This window comes from Pelodiscus sinensis, chromosome 2 (assembly GCF_049634645.1).
Source record: "Pelodiscus sinensis isolate JC-2024 chromosome 2, ASM4963464v1, whole genome shotgun sequence".
NCBI classification, from domain to species: Eukaryota; Metazoa; Chordata; order Testudines; family Trionychidae; genus Pelodiscus; species Pelodiscus sinensis.
In genome coordinates, this window is record NC_134712.1 from 181,615,756 (window position 1) to 181,638,766 (window position 23,011).

The 23,011-nt window shown below is 44.4% G+C and overlaps 2 protein-coding genes across 9 annotated transcripts in view; one reads left to right on the forward strand and one right to left on the reverse strand.

Annotated features, from left to right (window-relative positions):
- The window catches only part of CAPN7 (calpain 7), a 50,390-nt gene extending 30,547 nt beyond the window's left edge, over window positions 1-19,843 (forward strand). For 7 of the 8 annotated variants that reach the window (XM_075921936.1, XM_075921939.1, XM_075921938.1 and 4 more), the window contains 5 exons: window positions 8,686-8,831; window positions 10,269-10,331; window positions 12,415-12,545; window positions 15,840-15,932; window positions 16,012-19,843. In XM_075921936.1, the coding sequence (XP_075778051.1) occupies window positions 8,686-8,831; window positions 10,269-10,331; window positions 12,415-12,545; window positions 15,840-15,932; window positions 16,012-16,156 (578 nt within the window). In that variant the 3' untranslated portion in view covers window positions 16,157-19,843. The remainder of the gene's footprint in view (window positions 1-8,685; window positions 8,832-10,268; window positions 10,332-12,414; window positions 12,546-15,839; window positions 15,933-16,011) is intronic. The other variant, XM_075921940.1, reaches the window with a different exon arrangement.
- Window positions 19,844-20,613: 770 nt separating this feature from the next.
- Window positions 20,614-23,011, reverse strand: part of SH3BP5 (SH3 domain binding protein 5) — a 61,174-nt gene continuing 58,776 nt past the window's right edge. The window contains exon 9 of the mRNA XM_075921941.1: window positions 20,614-22,802. Within this exon, the coding sequence (XP_075778056.1) occupies window positions 22,624-22,802 (179 nt within the window). The 3' untranslated portion in view covers window positions 20,614-22,623. The remainder of the gene's footprint in view (window positions 22,803-23,011) is intronic.

Sequence of the window (23,011 nt, forward strand, 5' to 3'; positions counted from 1 at the left end):
AGGACTCCATGCTGCCCTCAGATATTCCAAAATCCATTGTCACTTACATGGACACAGATTTTATATTTATTTCTCTTGTAAAACCAGCCACTGTGTCTGCACAGAGAGTAGTGATTATTAAAAGGGAAGTGACAACATGTTCCTGATTCCCTAAAGGCACAATCATTCCCTGCTTTTGTGGAATAAAAGCATCCAGTTGTGGAACTCATGGCTATTTGCCTTGAGTGAGAACTGTGGTTGCTCAGCACCTCTGCTAAAATGCCTTTTGTTTAAAGATCCAGTTCAGCGAAGCCCTTAAATCTCTGCCTAAGGCTCTGCTTACAAACAGGCACATGCATCCGTGCTGTGCTTAGTATTTAAATGGGCAGTGAAAATCCATAATTTTAGGCCCCAAATGTGGATGCACTGGTCACTGTGGGCTAAATCCTGCTTGCCTTAAAGTCAGTGGGATTATGGGCACAGCTATGTCTTCATTCCAATGGTAGGTGTGGTTTCTGTATCAGGACAGCTAAGTATATAAATTCTTCAAGCTATTAAGACACAGATAGCAAGTTGAAGTCAAACCCAGGTGGGAGGGTATCAAATGGATCTTCCCTTGCTAACTCAAGGTTAACAGTCTTGATGTACAAACCATACCTTTTACTGCAATGGAAACCATCCAAGGAAGCCGGACTAGGCCCATTGTTGGTTACAGCCAGGCAGCTCCCTATGTAAAAAAACTGAGTTTGAGATGGATTGCTGGTGACCCTTCATGCCTTTTAGAGAGAGGTTAATTAATTATACTTAAACGGCCTTTTTAGTTTTACTGTAGCAGTTGTAAGGGCAGGGCCCATCATCTGCCAGCTTTTGTTCAGTGAACTCTACCAACAAGTTCCTCTTTGATTCCAGGCTTGTTTTTGCTGCAAAGATCCTTTGGGACCTAGGTAAATTGTCGTCCATTTTTGCTAGAGCTGATCTCCATTAAAAAGTGTTTGTGTTCCTTCTTCTTCGAGTGGCCCCGTGGGTGCTCCACTCCAGGTGTCGGGTCCCGTCCCGGCGCCGCGGCTCGGAGACTTTGATCAGCCGTGCATGAGCCGGCAACCGTCAGTTCCTCTCAACCGCCTCAGGTCGCGGTCGGAGCTCCCTGATCTCTTTTTCAGTCATGGTTTTAGATAGTTGTCTACCTGTAAATAGTTAAAGTTTTAGTGTTAGCTGTGTTCCTGTTACTTGTTAGTGTTCTCTTGTAAAAAAAAAAAAAAAAAAAAAAATTTCTTTAAAGCCGTTTTCACTCAGAAGCGCTGCAGCGAAGCGCTAAACGGTGAAATTGACTACCCACAGCGGGGTTGCACAGGGATCAGTTTTTTCTGTAACTCTGCTGACAATGCCAGGATCGACTGGTTTTAAGAAATGCTCAGTGTGCCGTGAAGCCATGCCAACGGCTGACGGCCATGACACCTGTATTAGGTGCCTGGGGGAGACTAGTGTTCCTGACAAGTGCTCCCATTGCCGTAAGTTAACTTCAAGAGCCCGGAGGGAGCGGTAGATGAAGATAAGGATGCTTATGTTTGGCAAGGCGTTGCAGCCTGACCCTACCCCCCCCCCAGCAGCCACAAAAATCTCCCAGCACAAGAGGAGAGCGGCTTCTCCGGGACCGGCTGGCTCCAAAACGTCAAAGCTGTCCCCGACGCGCTCCCTCCCTGTGGCAGTCTCAACCCTGGCAGTGGCTTCTAAAGTGACCCCCAGGGGGTTCAGACAACTTGCTGGGACTGGCATAAAGGAGCCCCCACCATCCAGAGGCAGAGCGGCTTCAGCGCCGATATCGAGAGCGGAGCCGCAGCTGACCAGCAAGCCTGCACCAGCTTCAGCTGCGCGCTCCTTGAAATTGACGAACGCGCCGGCACCGCAATTGACCAGCCTCCCGGCACCGGCTTCAGCAGCTTCAGCAGCACCCAGCGGATCGGCGCCTGTTTCGCCTGCCCTGGCGGTGACATCAGCACCGTCTCCTCCAGCACCGAGACCTGAGGCGGGACACGCCAGTGCCTCAGACTCGGCACCATTGCTAACCCCGGCACCGGGGGCCCTGCCAGCACCGACACCGACACCAGATCAGCAGCAGCTGACCTCTCCGGCACCGTTTCACCTTCACTCGGTGCCTGGTTCCCCTGTGCTTCGGGCTAGGGATGAGACTTCAACATATAGGAAGTCATTGTCAAAGACCCATCATAGGGACAGGTCTCTTTCCCCATCTGCTTCACCAGGAAAGCGAAGTCGCTATCACGGCTACTTTTCCCCCTTGCAGATTAGGTACAGCGGCACGATAATAGTGACGCGGTGTATTTAGATGCACATCGGTCCCGTTCACGATCCCGGTCGCCCTCCCGTCTCTCGAGATACGGATCGGTGAGGCGCTCTTCATGCCACGTCTATTATATCCAGCATGGTAGGGCACGTTCTTCTCGATACCCCTCTCCGTCACGCTCTGAACATTACTGTGAGCGCTATCATAGATCATATGACGATCGTCCCCAGCGTCACCATTCACCACCATCGCATAGGGGATCTTCTTACATCTGCCAATCACCATTAGCAGAATACTTACCTCATCGATCACAACCACTACGCTCACCTTCTCCAACTAAGAGCCCAACAATCCAGTTAGACCAATCCGAACCAGAGGAGGGTCAGTTATCGGAAACGGAGGACCCTAAGACGGAAGCTTCCCCAGCGGACTGCCCATCGTCTTCCCCGGATGAAGCGATTTGCCCAGTTGAAATCTCCCCACCGGATGATCTGAAACATTTTCAGGATCTCTTCAAACGAGTGGCAGACACGCAGGACATACAGCTAGCCGATGTGCCTGTTAAGAAACATCGCCTTTTGAAGAACCTCCGCCCACAACAATGTGCGAAAGTCGCGTTGCCAATCGATGAGGCGATTATGGAAGTGGCGGACGAGATATGGCAAACCCCAACATCGATTGCACCTACAAGTAAAAAAGCTGATAGAAAATATTTTGTTCCAACAAAGGGGTTGGACTTTTTATTCAATCACCCCCATCCTAATTCACTGGTGGTAGACGCAGCGCAACGTAGGGGTAAGGCGCCACAGTACAGAAATACCCTTTCGGACAAGGATAATAAAAAATTGGATATTTTTGGGAGGAAAGTCTATTCCTCAGCTACACTTTTACTTCGCATTGCAAATTACTCGGCCCATTTGTCGAACCATAATTTCGATAATTACTCCAAACTAGCAGATTTGTTGCACCATCTCCCAGACACCAAGAAACCACTCCTGAAAGCAATAGTACAGGAGGGGTACACGTCATGTAGCGCTGCACTTCAGATTGCTATGGATGTGGCTGACACAGCAGCTCGGGCCACTGCGACTGGTATCGCCATGAGGAGATCATCTTGGCTTTCGTCAGCAGGGGCGCCGAAGGAGTTGCAAAGCAAGGTTGAGGATCTGCCCTTTGACAAACTTAAACTTTTTGCGGCAAACACTGATGAGGTCCTCCACTCAGGAAAAGACTCACGCACCACTCTACGTACACTGGGAATGTACACACCTTCCTTCAAACGTAGGTGTTATTTCCGTTACCAACGGAGATATGACTTCAATTTTCCTAGACAGCAATCACGTCCTTTCGACAACCAGCGTCCTAGACAACGCCCCCAGCGCAAGCGACCACAGCAGAACCGTTCGGGTAATCAGCAGTCAACTAAGCAACGGATTTGACTTGCTTGTCGAGGATGCAAACCAATTGCCCATAGTCAATACGGAAGCTCATCATCTTTTTCACCATCGTCTACGCTCTTTTTACCACCACTGGTCTACGATCACCACAGACTGATGGGTGCTAGAGGTAGTTCAATCCGGCCTCCCCATCCCTTTTCTCTCTCTTCCCCCTACCGCTCCTCCCTCCCCGTCCCTCTTCAGGGACCCCTCTCACGAGAAACTGTTGGAGCAAGAAGTTCAACGTTTGCTCACCATCGGGGCGATAGAGAGAGTTCCCAAGCAGTTTTGGGGAAAAGGTTTTTACTCCCGATATTTCCTCATACCAAAGAAGTCGGGAGGATGGAGACTCATCCTGGACCTTCAAAGACTAAACCGGCACCTTCAAAAGCAGTGTTTCAAGATGGTGACTTTATCTACCATTCTTCCGTCATTGAACAAAAAGGATTGGTTTGCAGTCCTCGACTTGCAGGACGCTTATTTCCACATAGAAATTCACGTGGCACACAGATGTTTCCTTCGTTTCTGATTGGGGAGCGAGCATTACCAGTACAGGGTTCTACAATTCGGCCTGGCATGTGCTCCCAGGGTTTTCACCAAAATGTTAGCAGTGGTCGCGGCCCACCTACGCAGACTAGGGGTAACAATATTCCCCTACTTAGATGATTGTCTTCTCAGGGGTATGACCTATATGGAAACGTGTCATATGGTTCGGGCAGTATCCAACGAATTTGCTACCCTGGGCCTTCTCATAAACTTGAAAGTCAACACTAGTTCCATCTCAATCTCATGTTCATAGGTGCACGCCTCGATTCAACTATGGTGTGCGTGTATTTACCGATGGAACGTTTTATATTAATCAAGGAATTGGTACACACGGTGGTCCATGCTCCAATTCCCACACGTGTCTGTCTACAGCTGTTGGGGCATATGGCTGCTGCCACCATTGTAGTGGGCAACGCAAGGTTACGTTTTCGTTGCCTCCAGCACTGGTTAGCCACGGTTTACATCCCATCAAGATACAGTGTCCACAAGCCGCTAGTGGTGCCGCAATATGTCCAGGAATCCCTGCAGTGGTGGACCAACCCGACCAATCTTCTCACGGGCGTTCCATTTCATCGCCCTCAACCTACTACATAAATAACTACAGATGCCTCCCTCATAGGTTGGGGAGCTCACATGGGCAATCTCACAGTCCAGGGACGTTGGTCGGCAAGAGAAATGCTACTGCACATCAGTGTGCTCGAGTTGAGAGCGGTGTGGCATGCGTGCAAGCATTTTCAGTCATGCATTCAAAATACGACGACCAGGATTTTAACGGACAACATGGCGACTATGTTTTATATAAACAAGCAAGGAGGTGCCCGATCCCGTTCTCTTTGCGCAGAGAGTATCCGTTTATGGAATTGGTGTATTACCAACAACACTGTTCTAACAGCTTCCTACCTGCCGGGTGCCGACAACTTAATAGTGGACTCTCTCAGCAGACGTTTTCCACACGACCACGAGTGGGAGATTCACACGGACATACTGAATCGTATCTTTGCTCGATGGGGATTTCCGATGATCTGTTTGTGACCGAACTCAATTTGAAATGTCCCAATTATTGTTAGAGCCGGGATAGGACGCTATTCGCTGGGGGACGCCTTCCTTCTCCATTGGGGGACGTCATTACTGTACGCTTTCCCACCGGTAGTATTAATTCCCAGAGTTCTCGAAAAGATCAATGTAGACAAAGCCCGAGTAATTCTTCTAGCGCCAGCATGGGCTCATCAGCCTTGGTTCTCAATACTCCACCAGATGTCAGTGAAAGCGCCATATCCTCTGCCTTCTCTTCCAAATCTGTTGACCCAGGACAACGGATCCCTCAGTCATCCGCGACCGGAGGTCCTACACCTCACTGCGTGGATGCTGGCTGGTTTACCGACTCCGAGCAATCCTGCTCTCAGCGCGTCAAACAAGCATTGTTGCATAGTCGGAAACAATCTACTCGAACCGCTTACACAGCTAAGTGGACAAAGTTCCGAGCATGGTGTGCGGACAATAACGTGCAACTACACGACAATGGCTTGGCAATTGCATCGCTACAGGTGCACTTGGCAGCAATTAATGCGTTCCATCATAGGGATGCTACTTCCTTGTTCGCTCACCCCACTACAGAAAGGTTTCTGAAGGGGCTCTCGAATCTCCACCCCCCTCCATCATGGAGCTTGGATCTGGTCCTTCAAACTTTGACTCGTCCCCCCCGTTCGAGCCCTTAGCGACAGTAACATTACACTTACTGACAGTCAAGCTGGTTTTTCTCCTAGCCCTCACTTCAGCTCGCAGAGTGAGTGAGAGAGCAGCTTTTATGGCCTCGCCGAACCATACAGTTCTTTTGAAAGAATCGGTAACGTTGAGGACCCATCCGGCGTTCATCCTGAAGGTGTCTTCTGAATTCCACATAAACGAACCGATGGTCTTACCATGCTTCCTCCCAAAACCCCATACCTCAACGCAAGCACCACACTTACATACCTTGGATGTGAGAAGAGCGTTGGCGTTTTACATCGACAGAACACGGGTTTAGGAAAACAGACCGTTTGTTGGTGTCAGTAGCGAGTCACTCAAACGGACAGCCTTTAACTTCTCAGCGTATTTCTAAGCTCATAATTTTATGTATATCCATGTGTCATTTGCTGCGAGAGAAGCCTCTCCCCTCTCGCCCCAAAGCTCATTCAACTAGGGCAGTTGCTGCTACTATGGCCTTTCTCAGTGGAGTGTCCTTTCGTGACATTTGCAGAGCGGCAACATGGTCTTCGTATGTGACTTTTATGAAGCACTACGCTATAGTCGAACAGTTTTCTTCAGATTTTTCTGTGGCTACAGCAGTACTGAATCATGCTGATAGTCTTGATTCCGGAGCGCTTTAATTCTGCTCTGTATACTGCTCGGGAGTCACCTAGAGTGGAGCACCCATGGGGCCACTCGAAGAAGAAAAGGAAGTTACTCACCCTGTGAAGTAACGATTGTTCTTCGAGATGTGCCCCGTGGGTGCTCTACGACCCGCCCTTCCTCCCCGCTCCGGAGATTTCTTCTTATTGTTTCTTTCAGATGAGCGGATGAGAGGAACTGACGGTTGCCGGCTTGCGCGCGGCTGATCAAAGGCGCGAACGCTATCCTGGTGAACTACGCATGCGCGAGCCGGCGGAGCACGGCTATGAAAAGTCTCCGAGCCGCGGCGCCGGGACGAGACCTGACACCTAGAGTGGAGCACCCACGGGGCACATCTCGAAGAACAATCGTTACTTCACAGGGTGAATAACTTCCTTTTCCTGCTGTCTCCAATATGTGCTTCTGATGTGACTAACGCTAGCAGCAGCACTTACATGGCATGTGGGACCGAATGACATTCTCACTGAGTGTTGATGCTTTGAACAGTAAGGGAAATGAAGGTTTAATCTGGGTCTGAAAGATCTATGAAGGATTTTCAAAGAGGCTGTTTAACCTCTTTCTTTCAACAGATCTGTACAGTTTTTGTTTTATGGCCCAGTTTTTTAATGGAGCTTTTAATTTCTCTCAGATTCATTAAACTCATTGAAAACCGCTTAAAACTGAAAATTACAACAGATTTGTAAAGCTGCAATATTATTTTCATCCATCTGTTAAAATAGTTTAATCCTTTGGCAGGGAGACGTGGATTTCCCAATGCTAAGCTTCAGTTTATTTTCTGTTAATCCCTTTCTCTACTCCACTCTCAGTTAAATAGAACAGCGTTCCTTGTCAAGAGAATGAAGGGCCTGACCCTAAACCTGTCTAAGTCAATGGCTAGATTCCCATTGATTTCAATGGATCAGAAACAATGCTGAATAGAACCAGGGTTGCCTGTAAGAGGCTGAATACTTCTGAACGGTTTTTAAGCATTATCTGTCAAATTATGTATTTGAAATATTATGTGGCTCTAGGAAAGCAAACACTCAGGATATGTCTGCACTACAGAGGAAGATCAAAAGTGCCACTGGTTGATCTTCCAGGGTTCGAATTAGCGGTCTAGGATGCTTCATTCTTTAAAGCTTTGCACAACCTGGGTCCTGACTTTTGATTCCTGAACTGGCCTTGCCAGCCCAACAGGGAACTTGTTACAGGAAGAAAAGAGTCTCTTCCCCCCTCAAATATATTTTTAAGATTCTAAGTCTTATTTAAACTTCCTGCTTAAAATCACAGTTGGACTCTAGAGTAGAGAACCTGAGCCTGATCTACTGTTTGAAGTCACTGTTATTTAGATCAGGCCCATGGTGCAAGAAAAGGGCATTAAGGTTGCATGTCCCAGTGCATCTTGAAAAGGCATCTGTGGCACAATGTGGGGGTGCCATTTCATATACAGTTCCCACTAGGGATGTAAAATTTTGATTATTTGGCTAATAGAATAGTCGATGCAATTTGCACTGACTATTCAATTAGTCAATAAGGGCACTTCCATCTTTGAAGTGTAGCAACAGTTCAGAGGTGAAAGCACTGCAGGGAGCACGGGGCCAGCAGGGGACTGCTTGAGTCCCCCGCTGGCCCTGTGCTCCCGGTGGCATTTCAAAGTGGCAGCGCTGCATGGACCTGGGGTCAGTTGGGGACTCTTGAGTCCCCAGCTGACCCCAGAGCTCCATGCAGCATTGTCGCTTTGAAGCACCCCCTCCTCTTTCTGATAGAGGCAGTGGGGGGTGGGGGGAAAAGCGGCTAGTCGACTGCCCTGTCGACTAGTCTTTCACATCCCTAGGTCCCACACTGATAGGTTGGAGTTGCTCTTCAAAGCCTTGGAGTGTTTATCAGTGAAAGTGGAAGATATTGTAATTTTTACAGTTAGCGAGTCTGGGTGTAGCCTTTTGTGTCACCAGCTAGATGCCAGCAGAGCCACTTTCCTCGCAAAGCCTAGTGAGGAGGCAGGATGGATATAGATTTTCACCAGGGCTGGTGATGAGCAAATGTGTCTGTTTCTTTCAGCTGATCCTGCACCATATATTGATGGGATTCGGATCAACAGTCCCCACTATCTGACAAAGATAGCACTGACGTCTCCAGGGTCCCATACGTTTACACTGGTGGTATCCCAGTATGAGAAACAGAACACAATCCACTATACTCTCAGGGTATGTACTATAGATAAACAAAAACAGTACTTTAAACTGTGCTTGAATTCAGTGGGAAAACACAGCAAAGAGAAAATCCTGCCTCCTTCCCTCTGTTGGTAAGAGTGATGAGAAGTAAGTAGTGACTGTTGAGTCTGGGAACAGTGTTTTGAAGTTGATTGCCCTGTATTCATAAATATGTATTTTTAGACAAATATAGTTGTTTTTGGAAGGGGTTGGGGAAGATGTGAAGGAAGGGCAGGACACACATTGGAGAAAGGGAAGCTCTTATGTAGGTAAGTGCTTTAGTGTATGACTAGAGAAACGTTGGGAGGTGTGATTCCCAGCTCAGATAGACATACATACACACTAGTTAAGCATGAGCAAAGAGCTAACAATAGCAGTGTGGCCAGGAAGGTACATGGGGGAGGGGTCATCCTCTAACTGACAAATCCCATGCTAATGTGTCACCTTTCCTTTGCCACTACAGAAAATAAGACCACTCATACTCTTCTTCCTACGCCCTTCACGCTATAAATATGTGACACAGCATTGGATGCATTTCAATCGTGCTTGCCGCAGTGCACCTCTGGTTTACCACAGAAGTACAGTACTGGTGGAAACAGAGAACCCTGCTGCTACAGTTCTGTGCATTTGTTCAGCTCTGTGTTCAAGTCATGGACAATGAGAAATGAGCTGCATTCTCAACAAAGTAATGTATGAGAAGGATGTAGGTTAGAGCAACCAACTGCCCCTTATTTTATTACTCTTAATGTTAATTCTCAATCTCCAAAGGCATTCCAAGGGAAGGGAGGGCAGTGAAGAGTAGAGTGTAGAGCCAAAGCACTGTAGCACCAGTCACCTGGTGACTTTACATTTCATATACACAAATGTTGAAGGGCATGTTACTGTGGGGGGAGGTATGTACTGCTTCCCAGAACTCACTAGGCAGAAAGTGCTTCTGATTTTCATTTAATGTCACCAGTCTTTTGCAGTCCATATATAATCTGGTTGGTGTTCCTCTGCTCTGCAGATGAGCAGCTAAGCGGAGCTTTAGGGGACATGCACTGTGCAATACTGTGTTAAAAGTATCAGCACTTGTTAAAACCACTGTAGGTGGTCACAACTTGCTTTGGTGAAGAGTAGGACTTGAAAGGAATATGGGTGCCTGTGATTCCAGTTATAGTCTGAGCTTTCCAACTGTTAGTCATGTTCAAAGTGTTTTTTTCCTTGTGCAAGGAAGGGGAATAGGAAATGTTCTCTCTTTGCTTAGAAACTATATTGTATAAATTAGCTCATCTCAGATGTCAGTCAGCATCTTTTATCTATCCAAGACAGCGGGGACTCAATCTCCGTATTTGCTGTGCACATAAAGCCTCTTTTTTCCTTATTGATATTTTGTCAGGGCTTCATACTATAAATGCTTGGCTGATTTGTGTGACTTCTTCCACAATCTAGGTATATTCAGTATGCAAGTTTACCTTTTCCAAGATCCCTACTCCATACACCATCTCCAAAAGGGTAAGAAATGGGATTTTCTTACATTAATCAGTGCTTGTTGTGAATCTGCTATGAAGGTGTGAATTTTCTGATATTTAGAAAGAAGGCATCTCCCTCTCTCTGGTGTTGGTTTATATAATTTTGTATTTGGTTAATTTCAGATTATTTTGTTTGGTTTCTTCCATGCAAAATGAGCTGCTTGATGAAACACAAAAATAAGCTTTAACTTAGAATGTCTGTATTGTATATCCTCTACAGCAGTTTCTCTCAACTAGTGGTACAAGTACCCCTAGGTGTCCTCGAGAGAAGTCTGGGGGAGAGGGGAGGTACACAACAAACTTGGAGAAAACTGAATTTTTGTTCTAAGTTTTACAGCGCTGTATTATTTTTATACTTTTAACACTCAAACATTTTATCGAAAAGGTTGGGAACCACTGCTCTACAGTAGTGTGATTAAAAAAAATGAAGCTTGCAAGTTATTCTAATCTGTATCCAGAAACTTCTACTCTTTTGGGGTTGTAAAGCTGCAGTAGTTAGCAGTACATTCCCCAGAGTCATGGCCTCCGCACACTCTGTCCAAGGAAACCCACAGGGTCCCTTGTAAAAGGACATAGCATGGGTTGGGCTGGAAGTGATCTTTGGAGAATAGCTTTTCCATCCCCAGGATAGACATGCCTGGGCAATACTTTAGTTGCATTCTTCCCCTAAATGTGAGAAGTAAGGGCCCTACATGTATACAAATGTCTATCCACAGATAGAAATTGGTATCTGCTGATCCACAGGGCTTTACCCCAAGGAGATGCTGCATCCAAAGTTAATGAGCCAGCAACTCCTCCCATCTCTGAAGCTCTACCATCCCCAGCCAGGTCTCCTGCCTGGGATTGTACAGCCCTGATGGGATGGAGCTAGGGAAGCTGCATCGTCTCATTTCTTGGCATTTGTGCTTGGAAGGTCGAATCCTTGGATATTATTTATGTAAACAACATTTTATATTTGTTTTGGGAAAAGTGTTTTTAAAAGCCCAAACTATTAAGGCAGCACTGCTTTTCTTTAGTGACTATCAATGCATTCAAAAAAAGTGGCCACTCTAATATCATTGTATGCCCACACTTTGAATAGTGTGTGCAGTTCTGGTCATCTCCTCCTACAAAAGCAGTATTAGAATTGGAGAAAGTACAGGGAAGGGCATCAAAAGTGAGTGCAAGTATGGAACAGCTATCTGAAGAGAGATTAAAAAGACTGATACTGTTCATCTGAGAAAAGAGATATGCTAGAGGTCTAAAAATGAGTGGCATGGAGAAAGTGAGATGGGGAGTGTTATTTACCCCTTCACATAACATAAGGAAGAACTACTTTACACAAGGCACAGTCAACCTGTGGAACTCATTGCCAGGGGATGTTGTGATTGGCAAAAGTAGAACAGGGTTCAAAAAGGAATTAGATAAGTTAGTTCATAGAAGATAGGTCCATTGATAGCTATTAGCCAAGACAGTAATGGACACTGCTCATGCCTTGGGTGTCCCTACACCTCTGACTGTTAACAGCTGGGACAGAAAGCAGGGCTGGATCACTTGTTCTGTTCATTCCCTCTGAAGCATTTGGAATTGGACAGTCAGAAGACAAAATACTAGGCTAGATGGACCATTGGTCTGACCCAATATGGGCCATTTCTATGTTAAGAGCCAGAATGATGGGTATCACAGCTTAACCGTGCTTATGGCTGACTTAGAAATTCTGATGGTCCATGCCATGATTACTAGACTCTCCCCTCCCCACCTTTCAGAAGTGGGGCCGCATCATTATTTAATACATTTTATATAGCCAAACAGCAAAATGCCCAGAAATAAATACCCCCTTACTGTCATCAAGCAAAAGATGGATACTGAGTTTTTAACCCAAACAAGAAGAGGTATGAGGGTTTGATCTAAATAGCTTTAATATTTTAGATAAAATATCAAACTTTTTTTCAATGGTGTTTCACAAGTAACTAAATGAAGCGAGATGAGTCCAGGACTTCACTTTATTTCTCTACTAAAAGTAGTGAGAAGGCAAAGCTAAATCTGCCCATACTACATAAGGCACCATATGTTTTGTTTCCCATCAGGTTAATGGGCAGTGGAAAGGTCATAGTGCTGGAGGCTGTGGAAATTTCAGAGATTCCTACAAAAACAACCCCATTTACCAATTTCATTTGGAGAAGACTGGGCCATTACTAATTGAACTAAGAGGACCAAGGTTTGTAAAGAACAAGTGCTACATACTGGTACAGTTAAAGCAGTGGCTTTCAAAGTATGGGTCGTGACCCAGTACAGGCTGGTATAATGCCAGACACTGGGTTGCTTTTCTGTAGGGTGATGCTCAGGCACTCTTCCTCCCATTTGTGGACCCCTGGAGTGCACTGCACCTCAGAAGGGACCAGCAACAGGTTCAGCTCTTAGGTGGGGGCTCCACATGCTGCCCTCTCCTTGAGCACTGACTCCACACTTCTGGTTCCCAACCAGTGGGAGCTGGAGAGGATGGTGCCTGGGTATGAAAGAGTACACAGAGCAGCTTATGTGCCTCTTAGGACTCGGACTGGCTACTTCCGGTGTACAATATGGTCTGTGGTGCCAGAACAGGTGAGAAGCCAGCCTTAGACTCCCTGCTGCTCTGCTGTGTTGCTGCAGGTGCTCCCCCTCCTATACCCTAAGCCCATCATTCTTGGCCCACTCCAGAGCTCACACTATAGTCAAAAGACATGCTGGGTTCTGGGTATCAATTTTCTTCAACTTAGTTATGAGAGTTTGAAAAGCAGAGTTAGAACATGACTGACCAAGTGCAGGGTTTTGTGTTTTATACACTTCATCTGACAGGATGCATTTGAGCTTTAAAAGTCACTTAATTTCCAGCTGAACCACTCCTCATTACTGGCTTTCCTCATAGTTCTCATGCAGCTTCCATTCTCTCCTCAGCTGTTAAATATAGATATTTTTATGCTAAGGGTTGCTCCTCTTTCTAGCCTCTAGAGAAAATGTAAGTAAGTGGTAATCCCCTTTCATCTGCTAGCTGGATCTTGCATGGCAGGGAAGAGGGTACCAATATGCCTTCCATTCCTTGCTGTGTCATGGCCTTTCTTGGCTGGCTTGCCACACCTGTGTGTCTGTCACCCTTGTACTAGACTCATCATGCAGGAGGACCTCACTTTATCCCTGAAGTTGTGCTCTCCCTGTATGGGGGAAGGCAGGCTACAGGTCACCTGTTTGTACTGTAAGCCCATGCCAATCCATGCTGTCATCAGTGTTGACGTGCATGCAGCTAAATGGCATGGCTGTGCTACAGGACAGCAGCATATATGGAGGGAGGTATATGCATAGCACTAGTGCACTATTTGTTGTGAAAGCTCCCAGCTATTTCATATATATGCCACAGAACATGTGCCCATCACCTCTCAGATAGGAAGTGATAATTGTGCATAAGCTGTACTGCATACCACTTCCCTAAAGGGGAGGGAGGTAGATGACTTCTGCAGTTAATCTGTAGGAAGAATTTAGGAAGGCAGACTAATGTAGACATGGAGGCTAACCATGCCTACAACCAGTGAGATTCCAGTGACTTCAAAGGTCTGTGCACAAAATCCAATCAAATACTATGCTCATGTAGTCACTCGGTGATGGCTGCAGCAGTGAGTGGCAAGTCTTCTGGCCCCCACTTTCTCTTTCCAGCAGGCACTTATGCATTGCTCCTGTGGTCCCTGAGCAGTATTAGGGGCAGGTTTTGGGGTTTTTTGCAAAGTGGTAAGACATCCCCCTTAGGTGAGGAACTTGAGCTTGTAGCTGCAACCCTTTTTTTCTCCAAAAAATTAGCAACTGTGGAAGCAGTTTCAAATAAGCCAAACTCAGGCTGTTGCCATGTCAACTACATGATTAACCAATAAGTTTGGGCTTATCTGTTAATGCTATTGACTACACACATTTTTCTCCCCTCCCCTGCCGCCTCTGTATCAGAGGCAGGGGGGAGGTGGGAACAGATATACCAGTTCCAGCTCTGTAGAGTGGCCTGTCCCCCACCCAGGCAGTGTGGGGGAGGGGGGGTAGGGGAACCAGCTTCAAAGCTGGCTCCTTTGGAGCTGCCTGCTTCCTCCTTGTGCTGTTGCTTGAGATAGTGAGGCAACTGGGGGTAGGCAAGGGCAGGTAGAAGCCAGTGCATATGAGAAGCCAACTCCCTGCATATATCAGCTGCCCTACAGGTACCTACCCCCTCCATTGCTACCTCTTATCAGAGGCAGTGGAGAGGGAGATGGTGCATGTGGGGAGCTGGCTTCTGCCTGCGCCTCTTCTCCCTGTGCTGCCTCCTCCCCACTCAACATGAACTGCAAACAGTTCAAGCCATTGCATTTACACAAAAACCTGATATTCTTGCCTAGGGATGTTAATGAAGTTACTTGCCTGGCACTGGTCTGCTGCTGCAGAAATCATTTGGTGCTTTCCTTCCATTGCTCCTGTTTGTTGGGTTTTTCAGGGTGGAGGGCAGAGGGCATGCACTTCCTCTTACACATGGGCTGCATCTAGACTGGCATGATTTTGCGCAAAAGCAACTGCTTTTGCGCAAAATCTTGCCGCCTGTCTACACTGGCCGTGAATATTTGCACAAGAACACTGACTTTGTAATGTACAAAATCAGTGGTTCTTGTGCAAATACTCTGATGCTCCCGCTCAGGGATAAACCCCCTTGCGCAAGAGGGCCAGTGTAGACAGCAATGTTAGTTTCTTGTGCAAGAAAGCCTGATGGCTAAAATGGCCATCGGAGCTTTCTTGTGCAAGAGAGTGTCTACACTGGCATGGATGCTTTTGCGCAAAAGCAAATCTTTTGTGCAAAGGCACATGCCAGTATAGACGCCCTCTTGCGCAAATATTTTAACGGAAAAACTTGTTAAAAGTATTTGTGCAAAATCATGCCAGTCTAGACGCAGCCATATAGAGTTAACTTGTCCTCTGCTGCATAGAGGCAATTTGAGACACATTCAATGAACTCTGGACCCATTTGACTTAATTTGTCCTGTGGGCGCTGCTTCTCAGCACATGCATGGACCTATAAGCTTAAGCCCCTTAGAGCTGTGGACATGTGTAGCCCAACAGGCATCTCTACTATTTTAGTTCTTGGGCTCAAAGCATTTTTGTAGCCAGATACTAAATTTAGTGCCCAGGTTTTTGAATGTAAGTACTTACAAAGTGTAGTTTAGTGGCAAAAATAGTTTTGGGCTAATTGCCAGAAATAACTCTCCAATGTGCCAGAAGCTTGTAGATCTTTCACTTTAGTACAGTGGTCCCCAACGCGCTGCCCGTGGGCGCCATGGTGCCCGCCGGGACATTTATGTGCGCCCACTGAGTGACCAGGGCTGGACCAAGCCATTCTTGCACCCTGGGCACCTGGTGCATGAGTGGCCCCACCCCCGGCAGCCCCAAAAGGTTGGGGACCACTGCTTTAGTAGTTAGACTTACCAAATACTGTTTGACATTTAAAACAAGGATAATGAAATCTCTTTACCTGTAGGCAGTACAGTGTGGGATTTGACCTAGTCACGGTATCTACAGTAGGAGATCCTGGTACATCTGGCTTTCAGAAGAAAAGCAGTGGTGACTACAGGTAATGTTCATTTGATTACACATACACTCTTCTTCTCCCTTAAATACCTTATTAAACTGGTCTTGTTTTATTTAATCAGATGTGGATTTTGCTACATGGAAGTGGAGATCATACCTGCTGGAGTTTACAATATTATTCCCAGCACCTTCCTGCCGCAGCAAGAAGGTCCTTTCTTCTTGGACTTTAATAGCGTTAATCTGCTTAAAATATCACAACTGCAATGAGGTGGCAAAAGTTGTTTTTTCCTGAAAACGGGAAAATATCCCCTTCCCAAACCATTGATGTGATATGCATAGAACTGAAAATGTAATAGCCCAGGGCTTGGGCTGTCAATTACTACATCAAGCTCACTGCATTAGCCACTTTCAGAGTTTACTCATGCTTTTTGCTGTGCAGCCATTAAGGCAAGGGCATGCTTCAGAAGTTGACTGAAATGTAAATCTTTAATCTTTTATTCATGTTAATGAATGGCAGGCCTTAGTTTACTACAGTTTGGCACCTTTATTTCCTTGTTTTGAAGTCTGTCCTCCTCCACCACCACCTTCCCAGGTAGCTTAGTTCTAATAATCCTCACTTAACTTTTACAGTAAATGCTTTGCAGAAGAAAAAAGTGTAATGTTGGTTCAGATCTATCAGCAATAATTAAGTTAAAAGTCTGGGGCTGCTGATCAAGATGTTCAAAAGCAGTTGTTTCTACTACCCAGGGATTTTTTGGAGTAAGAAAGCCATGGTGTAAGCAGTATGCATTCCTGTATCTGCTTCAGCCAAAAAAAAGGGGGGGGGCGGTATTGCCATGGAGGAAGTAAGATCAAACAAAACCAAACATGCCAGTGAACAAGTTTAGGGTGACTAATGTGGGGGCAATCTTACTGCTTAGTTTGCTATTGCAAATTAAGAAGCTTAATAGCACAGGGACACTTAATCTTCTCCAGTTGGACAGCAGCTGTGTGGAGAAAATACATTAAGATGTGCCTTTTTATTGCAGTTTTCTGAATAATAATAATAGACTAGGAATTCAGTTGTTATCTAACTCCTTGCTTATCTTGGCAAGGAAATTGTAACTGTTTTATTACAGGATAAAAACTGCTTTAAGAGCTGTTCTGTTATGGGAGGGTGAGGAGGTAGCTTAGACCCAATTTCTCTTCGGAAGCAAAGCAGCATGTCTAGTTTTAAACATCTTAATGTAAGTTATGTAGGGTAAGATTTCAGCTAAAGCTAAATTAGCCCTTGTTACATAGTGTACAAAGGACTATAGCTCCAGCTCCAGTCACTTATTCTATTTACAGGTCAGAACTTGTGTGTGGTGTTCCACCTGCTGCACCTTACACTTTCAAAGGAGATTTGCGAAGCCTTAGTTTTATCCCTTTAAAACTGTGTAACACAACCTGGCTATTTGTGAAAATGTACTGACCAGGAATTAAGCAAGTTGACTTGCCCAAATCAAGCTGTTACATCATCCTCTTTGATTCTCTGTAGAGTAGCAGCCAGTTTTTCCCTCTGCTCTCTTAACTAGCTTGCTGTATGGTGTTTATATCAGTTATTTGACTTGAAATTGAACAGGGTTCCATGCACTGGATTACAATTTAATATTGCTTAAAGGAAGAATCTTCCATCTCCATGCAGCTATAACTCTCCCTGCTGTAAAGGCAAGATGTGCCTCTTGAAGTATACAAAGGGTACATAATCTTACCATGCTGCAGGCATTTACAGTCTATGTATATCTGGCCTCAAACATTAATGGAAACTACAAAAGTCAGTTTATTTTAAACCTTAAAATATTACAGTTTTGATTACTATTTAAAAGCACTTTACATCACTTATCTGGGAAATGGAACACCCTAGTACACAAGACATTTTCAGTCATGACACCTCAGACAGGATAGAGGCATATGCTGGTTTTGTGCATGCTAGTCTTAGCTTTATTCTGGCAGGAATGCTTTTTTACACTTCACTGAAGGCATGGGTGGGGAGCTTTTCTTTGATGTATGGCCCCTGATTTAAAAAAAACAAACTCCATACTGCCTTATTTGTTCACTTGGGAGCCAGGTCAAAGTTAAAAAAAAAACAGACCTATCTTGGGACAGCTTGCACTCAACAGCTCCTTGGAAGTGGATCCAAGCCAGCCTGTAGATTCTCCATACTTGATTTAAGGACTATCTTTTTAAAAGAGGAAAGCAGATTACCTAACTACTAATAATAAAGCAATCAAACACTGTCACATTTTAATCTTGTCCTAGAGAGATTTCAGGAAAACCCTGTTGCAGAGTCAGGAAGAAACAAAACTGCCCAACTAAATCTCCAACAATGACAATTCTGATTAAAAATATTTGTAGGTGTTGAGAATCTTTTGGGTGTTCTATTCAACTTTTATATAAGAGGTGGGAGACTAACAAAAGGATAGACAGCTGTCTAAAAAGTTGAACATAAGAATGACCATACTGGGTCAGACCAAAGGTCTTCTGCAAGTGGCCAATGCTAGAAAGATCCGCATAACAATCTGCACTTAGTAGTAGCAACTAGTTTCAATCACCAGCTAGTTAAGGGGTAGTGTATATAAGGAATATGTCACCAGATGTGAACCAATTGCCCTAGAATTCCATTTCTTTAAAAAGACATTGTGTATTGAGCCTGTAAAAGAATAACTTCACTGAATTGCCTACAGTGGGAGAGAGGATTCTTACAGTGAGCACAGTCTTCAGTATCCTTCAAAAGGATTTTTGCCATGCCCTGCATTTCCCCCCTACAACTTATGCACTGTAGACTCTACAGTGTGTTGGTGAACCCTACCTTAGAGCTGCTGAGGATATCATGCTTTACCTTGTTAGGGCCCAGACTTGGGCTGTCTAAGTCATTAGGTTAATCATCCTTCTTGTTTACTCCATCAGCATTCTGAAATGTGATTTAATCCATATAGCTGCCTTTTAGAGAGCACTAGCAGCATCCACGTGGTTCTAAAATGTAGTAAAGCTGAGATGCTCTTTTGGGTGTTAGACTTCCGACACATGTCGGCTGTGTCTAGACTAGCATGATTTTCTGCAAATGCTTTTAACAGAAGTTTTTCTGTTAAAAGCATTTGCAGAAAAGAGCGTCTAGACTGGCACGGATGCTTTTGTGCAAAAAGTGCTTTTGCGCAAAAGCATCCGTACCAATCTAGATGCAGGTTTACGCAAGAAAGCTCCCGTAGCCTTTTCACCATCGGGGCTTTTTTGCGCAAAACAGTTTTTACCTGTCTACACTGGCCCTCTTGCACAAAAGCATTTGCGCAAGAGGGCTTTCCCCCAAGCGGGAGCATCAGTGTATTTGCGCAAGAACACTGACAATCATACAGTAGATTATCAGTGTTCTTGTGCAAATTCAAGCGGCCAGTGTAGAGAGCTGGCAAGTTTTTGCACAAAATCTTGCCAGCCTAGACACAGCCAGAATGTTAACTTCAAACATTGTTAATGTAAAGTCTGACAAGATTGTATTTGCATATTTTGTACAGCAGAAATACCAGAGGCTTGTGCACCTGCAGGTGAATATGCCATGTACAAAAGTTTGAGAAACATGTTAGAACAGCCTGACAAAATTTAAGATTAAAACTGAGTACCAATTTTCAGTGCATATTATGAAAAGCATGATTTACTTTTTGGTAAAGCTCTGTTTACATTGCATCTCACTTTAAGGTTGTTAACTTGTTACCACATATGCTTTTTATGTCAAAGGCTTATTTTTATACTTCTACCACCACACTGCCAGCTAGTGCAGTATTAAATCCAAGGATGTTTTGAGCCAATGTAGAGAAAGGTAACCAGCAAGACCTTGCTCCTTTGGTATTCTATGGTAATGTTCTAGTCATATCCATTTGTCATTATGTATTTGGTACACAAGTGGCATTTACAAAAAGTGAAATAAAATGAGCTATTATGAAAGGGCATTTTCATTTCTACTACAATGTCTGTTTGCCAAAGCCAGTCTGAACATGATAAAACAAGCTATGCACACACACTTCAATTGGAAACTTAGCTGCCAAATGGTGAGGTAGCTGGAAGCTGAGGCCTTTCCACATATTTACTCTGTTTGCCTTCTGCTGTACGTTTGCAGTGCACCAGCTGCTAGGTTCTTGGTCCACGTGACACCCCAACATACTTTCTGCTAATGCTGTCTCACCCTACTGGAAACTGCCTGGAGGGGTCATAAAGGTAATACACTGAGTAATAAGCAAACATTTCCTAGAGTGCAGGTGCTTTGGATTGTTAAATAACTTACCTTTTAATAGTAGGGCGGATTGGATGCAAAGGGAAATAAGGGCATGCATTTGGGAGCTGGCATGCTTGCAAAAAGTAGATACAAGCTGACCCAACATCCATGGTCTGGCATCATTTTAGTTAACTGGATGTTAATCTATCATGGGTGTGGCCAAGTTTCCAGCAGTCCCTTATAAAGCTTGTTTGCAGCCACCAGTCCTGGCTCAGTGTTCTGTGCTGTTGTTCAGCTCTCATTTACCCTTAAAAGTCTAAGAGCCCAGTAAGCAGTGGAAATGTTTGGCTTCCCGTGGTTTGGCAAATTCTCTGCTTTGGCACTGAACACGTCGGTGTAGAGAGGTTCAACGTGTACTCCGCACTTAAGTGCTTGGTTGGTCTACCTAACTTGAGGCAGAATGGACAAATGGCTTAGCTACGGTTAGGTGAAAACATGAAAGTTATGCAGTTTTAGTAAACACTTTTATTTTACTTCAATTACAGTCTAATCATATTTCCTAAAGTATTTGTTACTTCATAAACTGGAGACAAACACTTCAGTATTTGTCAAGCTGGAAGATGCTAGTAATCTAAAGGGGTTAAAACTTTGTTCAAATAAATTAATAATTAAAACTGTTCAAATAATCATAAGCTGTTACACACAATGAAGCACAATTAATTATTTGAATGGGCTCCCTTCCCCATGACTTTGCCTTTTTTGTTACAGCTTTTAATAGTGAAATGAAACCGAGTTAGACAATGTAGAACACTTTTCTTTGATGCATAAATGTTTCCCTCCCCCCCCCCGCAAAAAACACTATCGAAATGTGGCTCATCTTCAGTCATACGAAATTCATAATACCAAATGAGCCAGGAATGTAAATCTAGTTACAAAGCTGTAATAAGACAATACCTGTCCACATACTGCCGAGTATTCTTAGTTGCTGTAAGTCCTGTTTGAAAATTTACTATACCAGATTTGGGCGTTCTCCAATACATTAAGTCTGATTAAGTCTTACACTTCACTAACAGCTAGTGCATTTGGCATTAGAATTACAAGATAGGATGATTTCATTGAGTAAATGTAGACCATGTGCACACTTGTAAAAAAGAAGTTTAAATTTCTGACTATGGTTTACTCCAGAACTACATTTTTAGTATAGCTACTGAAATATTTAGTTCAGATACACTGATACTGTACAAGACAATGTGGAAAACCAACATGTTTACTGTAGCGTAAAGAATTTTACATTTACTTTGAGACTACACACATACACGCAAGCCAAGGGGCAGGGACAAAATACACCAGTACTGCAAAACATGGAATAGAAAATACTTTGGATGATAAATTTCCATCTAATAACAAAAAAAGAAAACAAACAGAATACTTTAGATATAATAGGGTACTTTTAGAAATGTTCAGCCACCAAAACTGAGAAATCCTAGGATTTTTGCTACCACTTATTAGAATAACTACTAGACACCACTACTGCCTAAGAGTTGCTGCCAAAACATGCCCCCCATTCCCTTTCTATTTTTAGTGAACAGTTTCTCTAGGGGATACTAAAATTGCAAGTCTCAAGAAATTATAAAACCTTACATGTTACAACACATCAATCCACATTAGCAGCAACTTTTCTTCATGCGTCTCCTTAAGAACAAGCCTTTAATATTCGGTAGGTCAAGGGCTACAACTACTTTCTGGCACACTAATTCATTCTGTTTTACAGTAACATTTTTGAAAGTGCTGAAAAATGAAACTAAATTCTTAGAAATTAGTTAGATCTCATTTTGGTCACTGGATTCACCCTGCAAAAGTTACAACCCCCCCTTGAAAAGTAAGGGGGCCCGCAGGAACACACAACTATTGAAGAATAATACCATATTTCTGCCACCTTCTGAGGCCAGTACTTCAGGTCATGACTAGCTTCCCCATGAGCACGGGAGGCCGAGCGAAGACTTCTAAACCTACACATGCAACAGCTTCCTTGTATACAAAATACTTCTACTGTTTCTGAATAGTACACACACAGGTGTTCAGAGAATATGCCAATTACACTTCAGAGAGCCACTCTAAAGTGTGTCTCATTCTACAAAACAAGCCAAACTGCTCAGGCCAAGGGTTTGGCTTGGATTTCAGACCCCCCCACCCCCGCTGGCATGTGTTTATGCAGGAACAACACTAGTTATTGCTTCAGCCAGGCTGCTACAAAGCAGTTTACAAATGCTGTGAAATACAGTGAGCACAGCTTACACTTTGACAACTTGTCTGTCCTACAAAGATTTTACTGAAAAAATACTTCAGCCCTCAACATCAATTAGACGTCTTTAGTGCAGTTTTAAATTTGTAGAGTAAACGCTTAAGATTTGGCATATATTAAATAGTTATTGGCACAATGTTCTTCAGACATTTTGAAGTTCATGTATAAATATTTATGCTTCACTTAACCAGAACAGAGCAGCAGGAGGACTCAGCCAATTTGCACAGCTTTTCTGTCTGCAATGATCCCCTCTTTGACTTTCATGCACCGGAGCGAAAGCTGCTTCATTCGGTTATCCAAAGCCAGACCCTCGGCGGAGTTGCCACTGCTGCTCCTGTTCTTGTTTGCTTTGTTGCTCATCTTGTTCTCAGCCCCTTCTGCCCTATCCCCTAAAAAGGGAATTAAAATATTAAGCCTGAAGTCATAGAATGCTATTTGAGGTCAAGTGGGCACTCATACCACTTCCCTCTCAAGTGTTTAACCACCTAAGACAAGGAGTAACACTAAAATAAGGGAGGATGGCCTTCCAAGATGAGCTTTGTCTTGTCCACTGCATCACTAAATGCAAAGACAGTTACTTCAGCAGGAGTGTTATTAA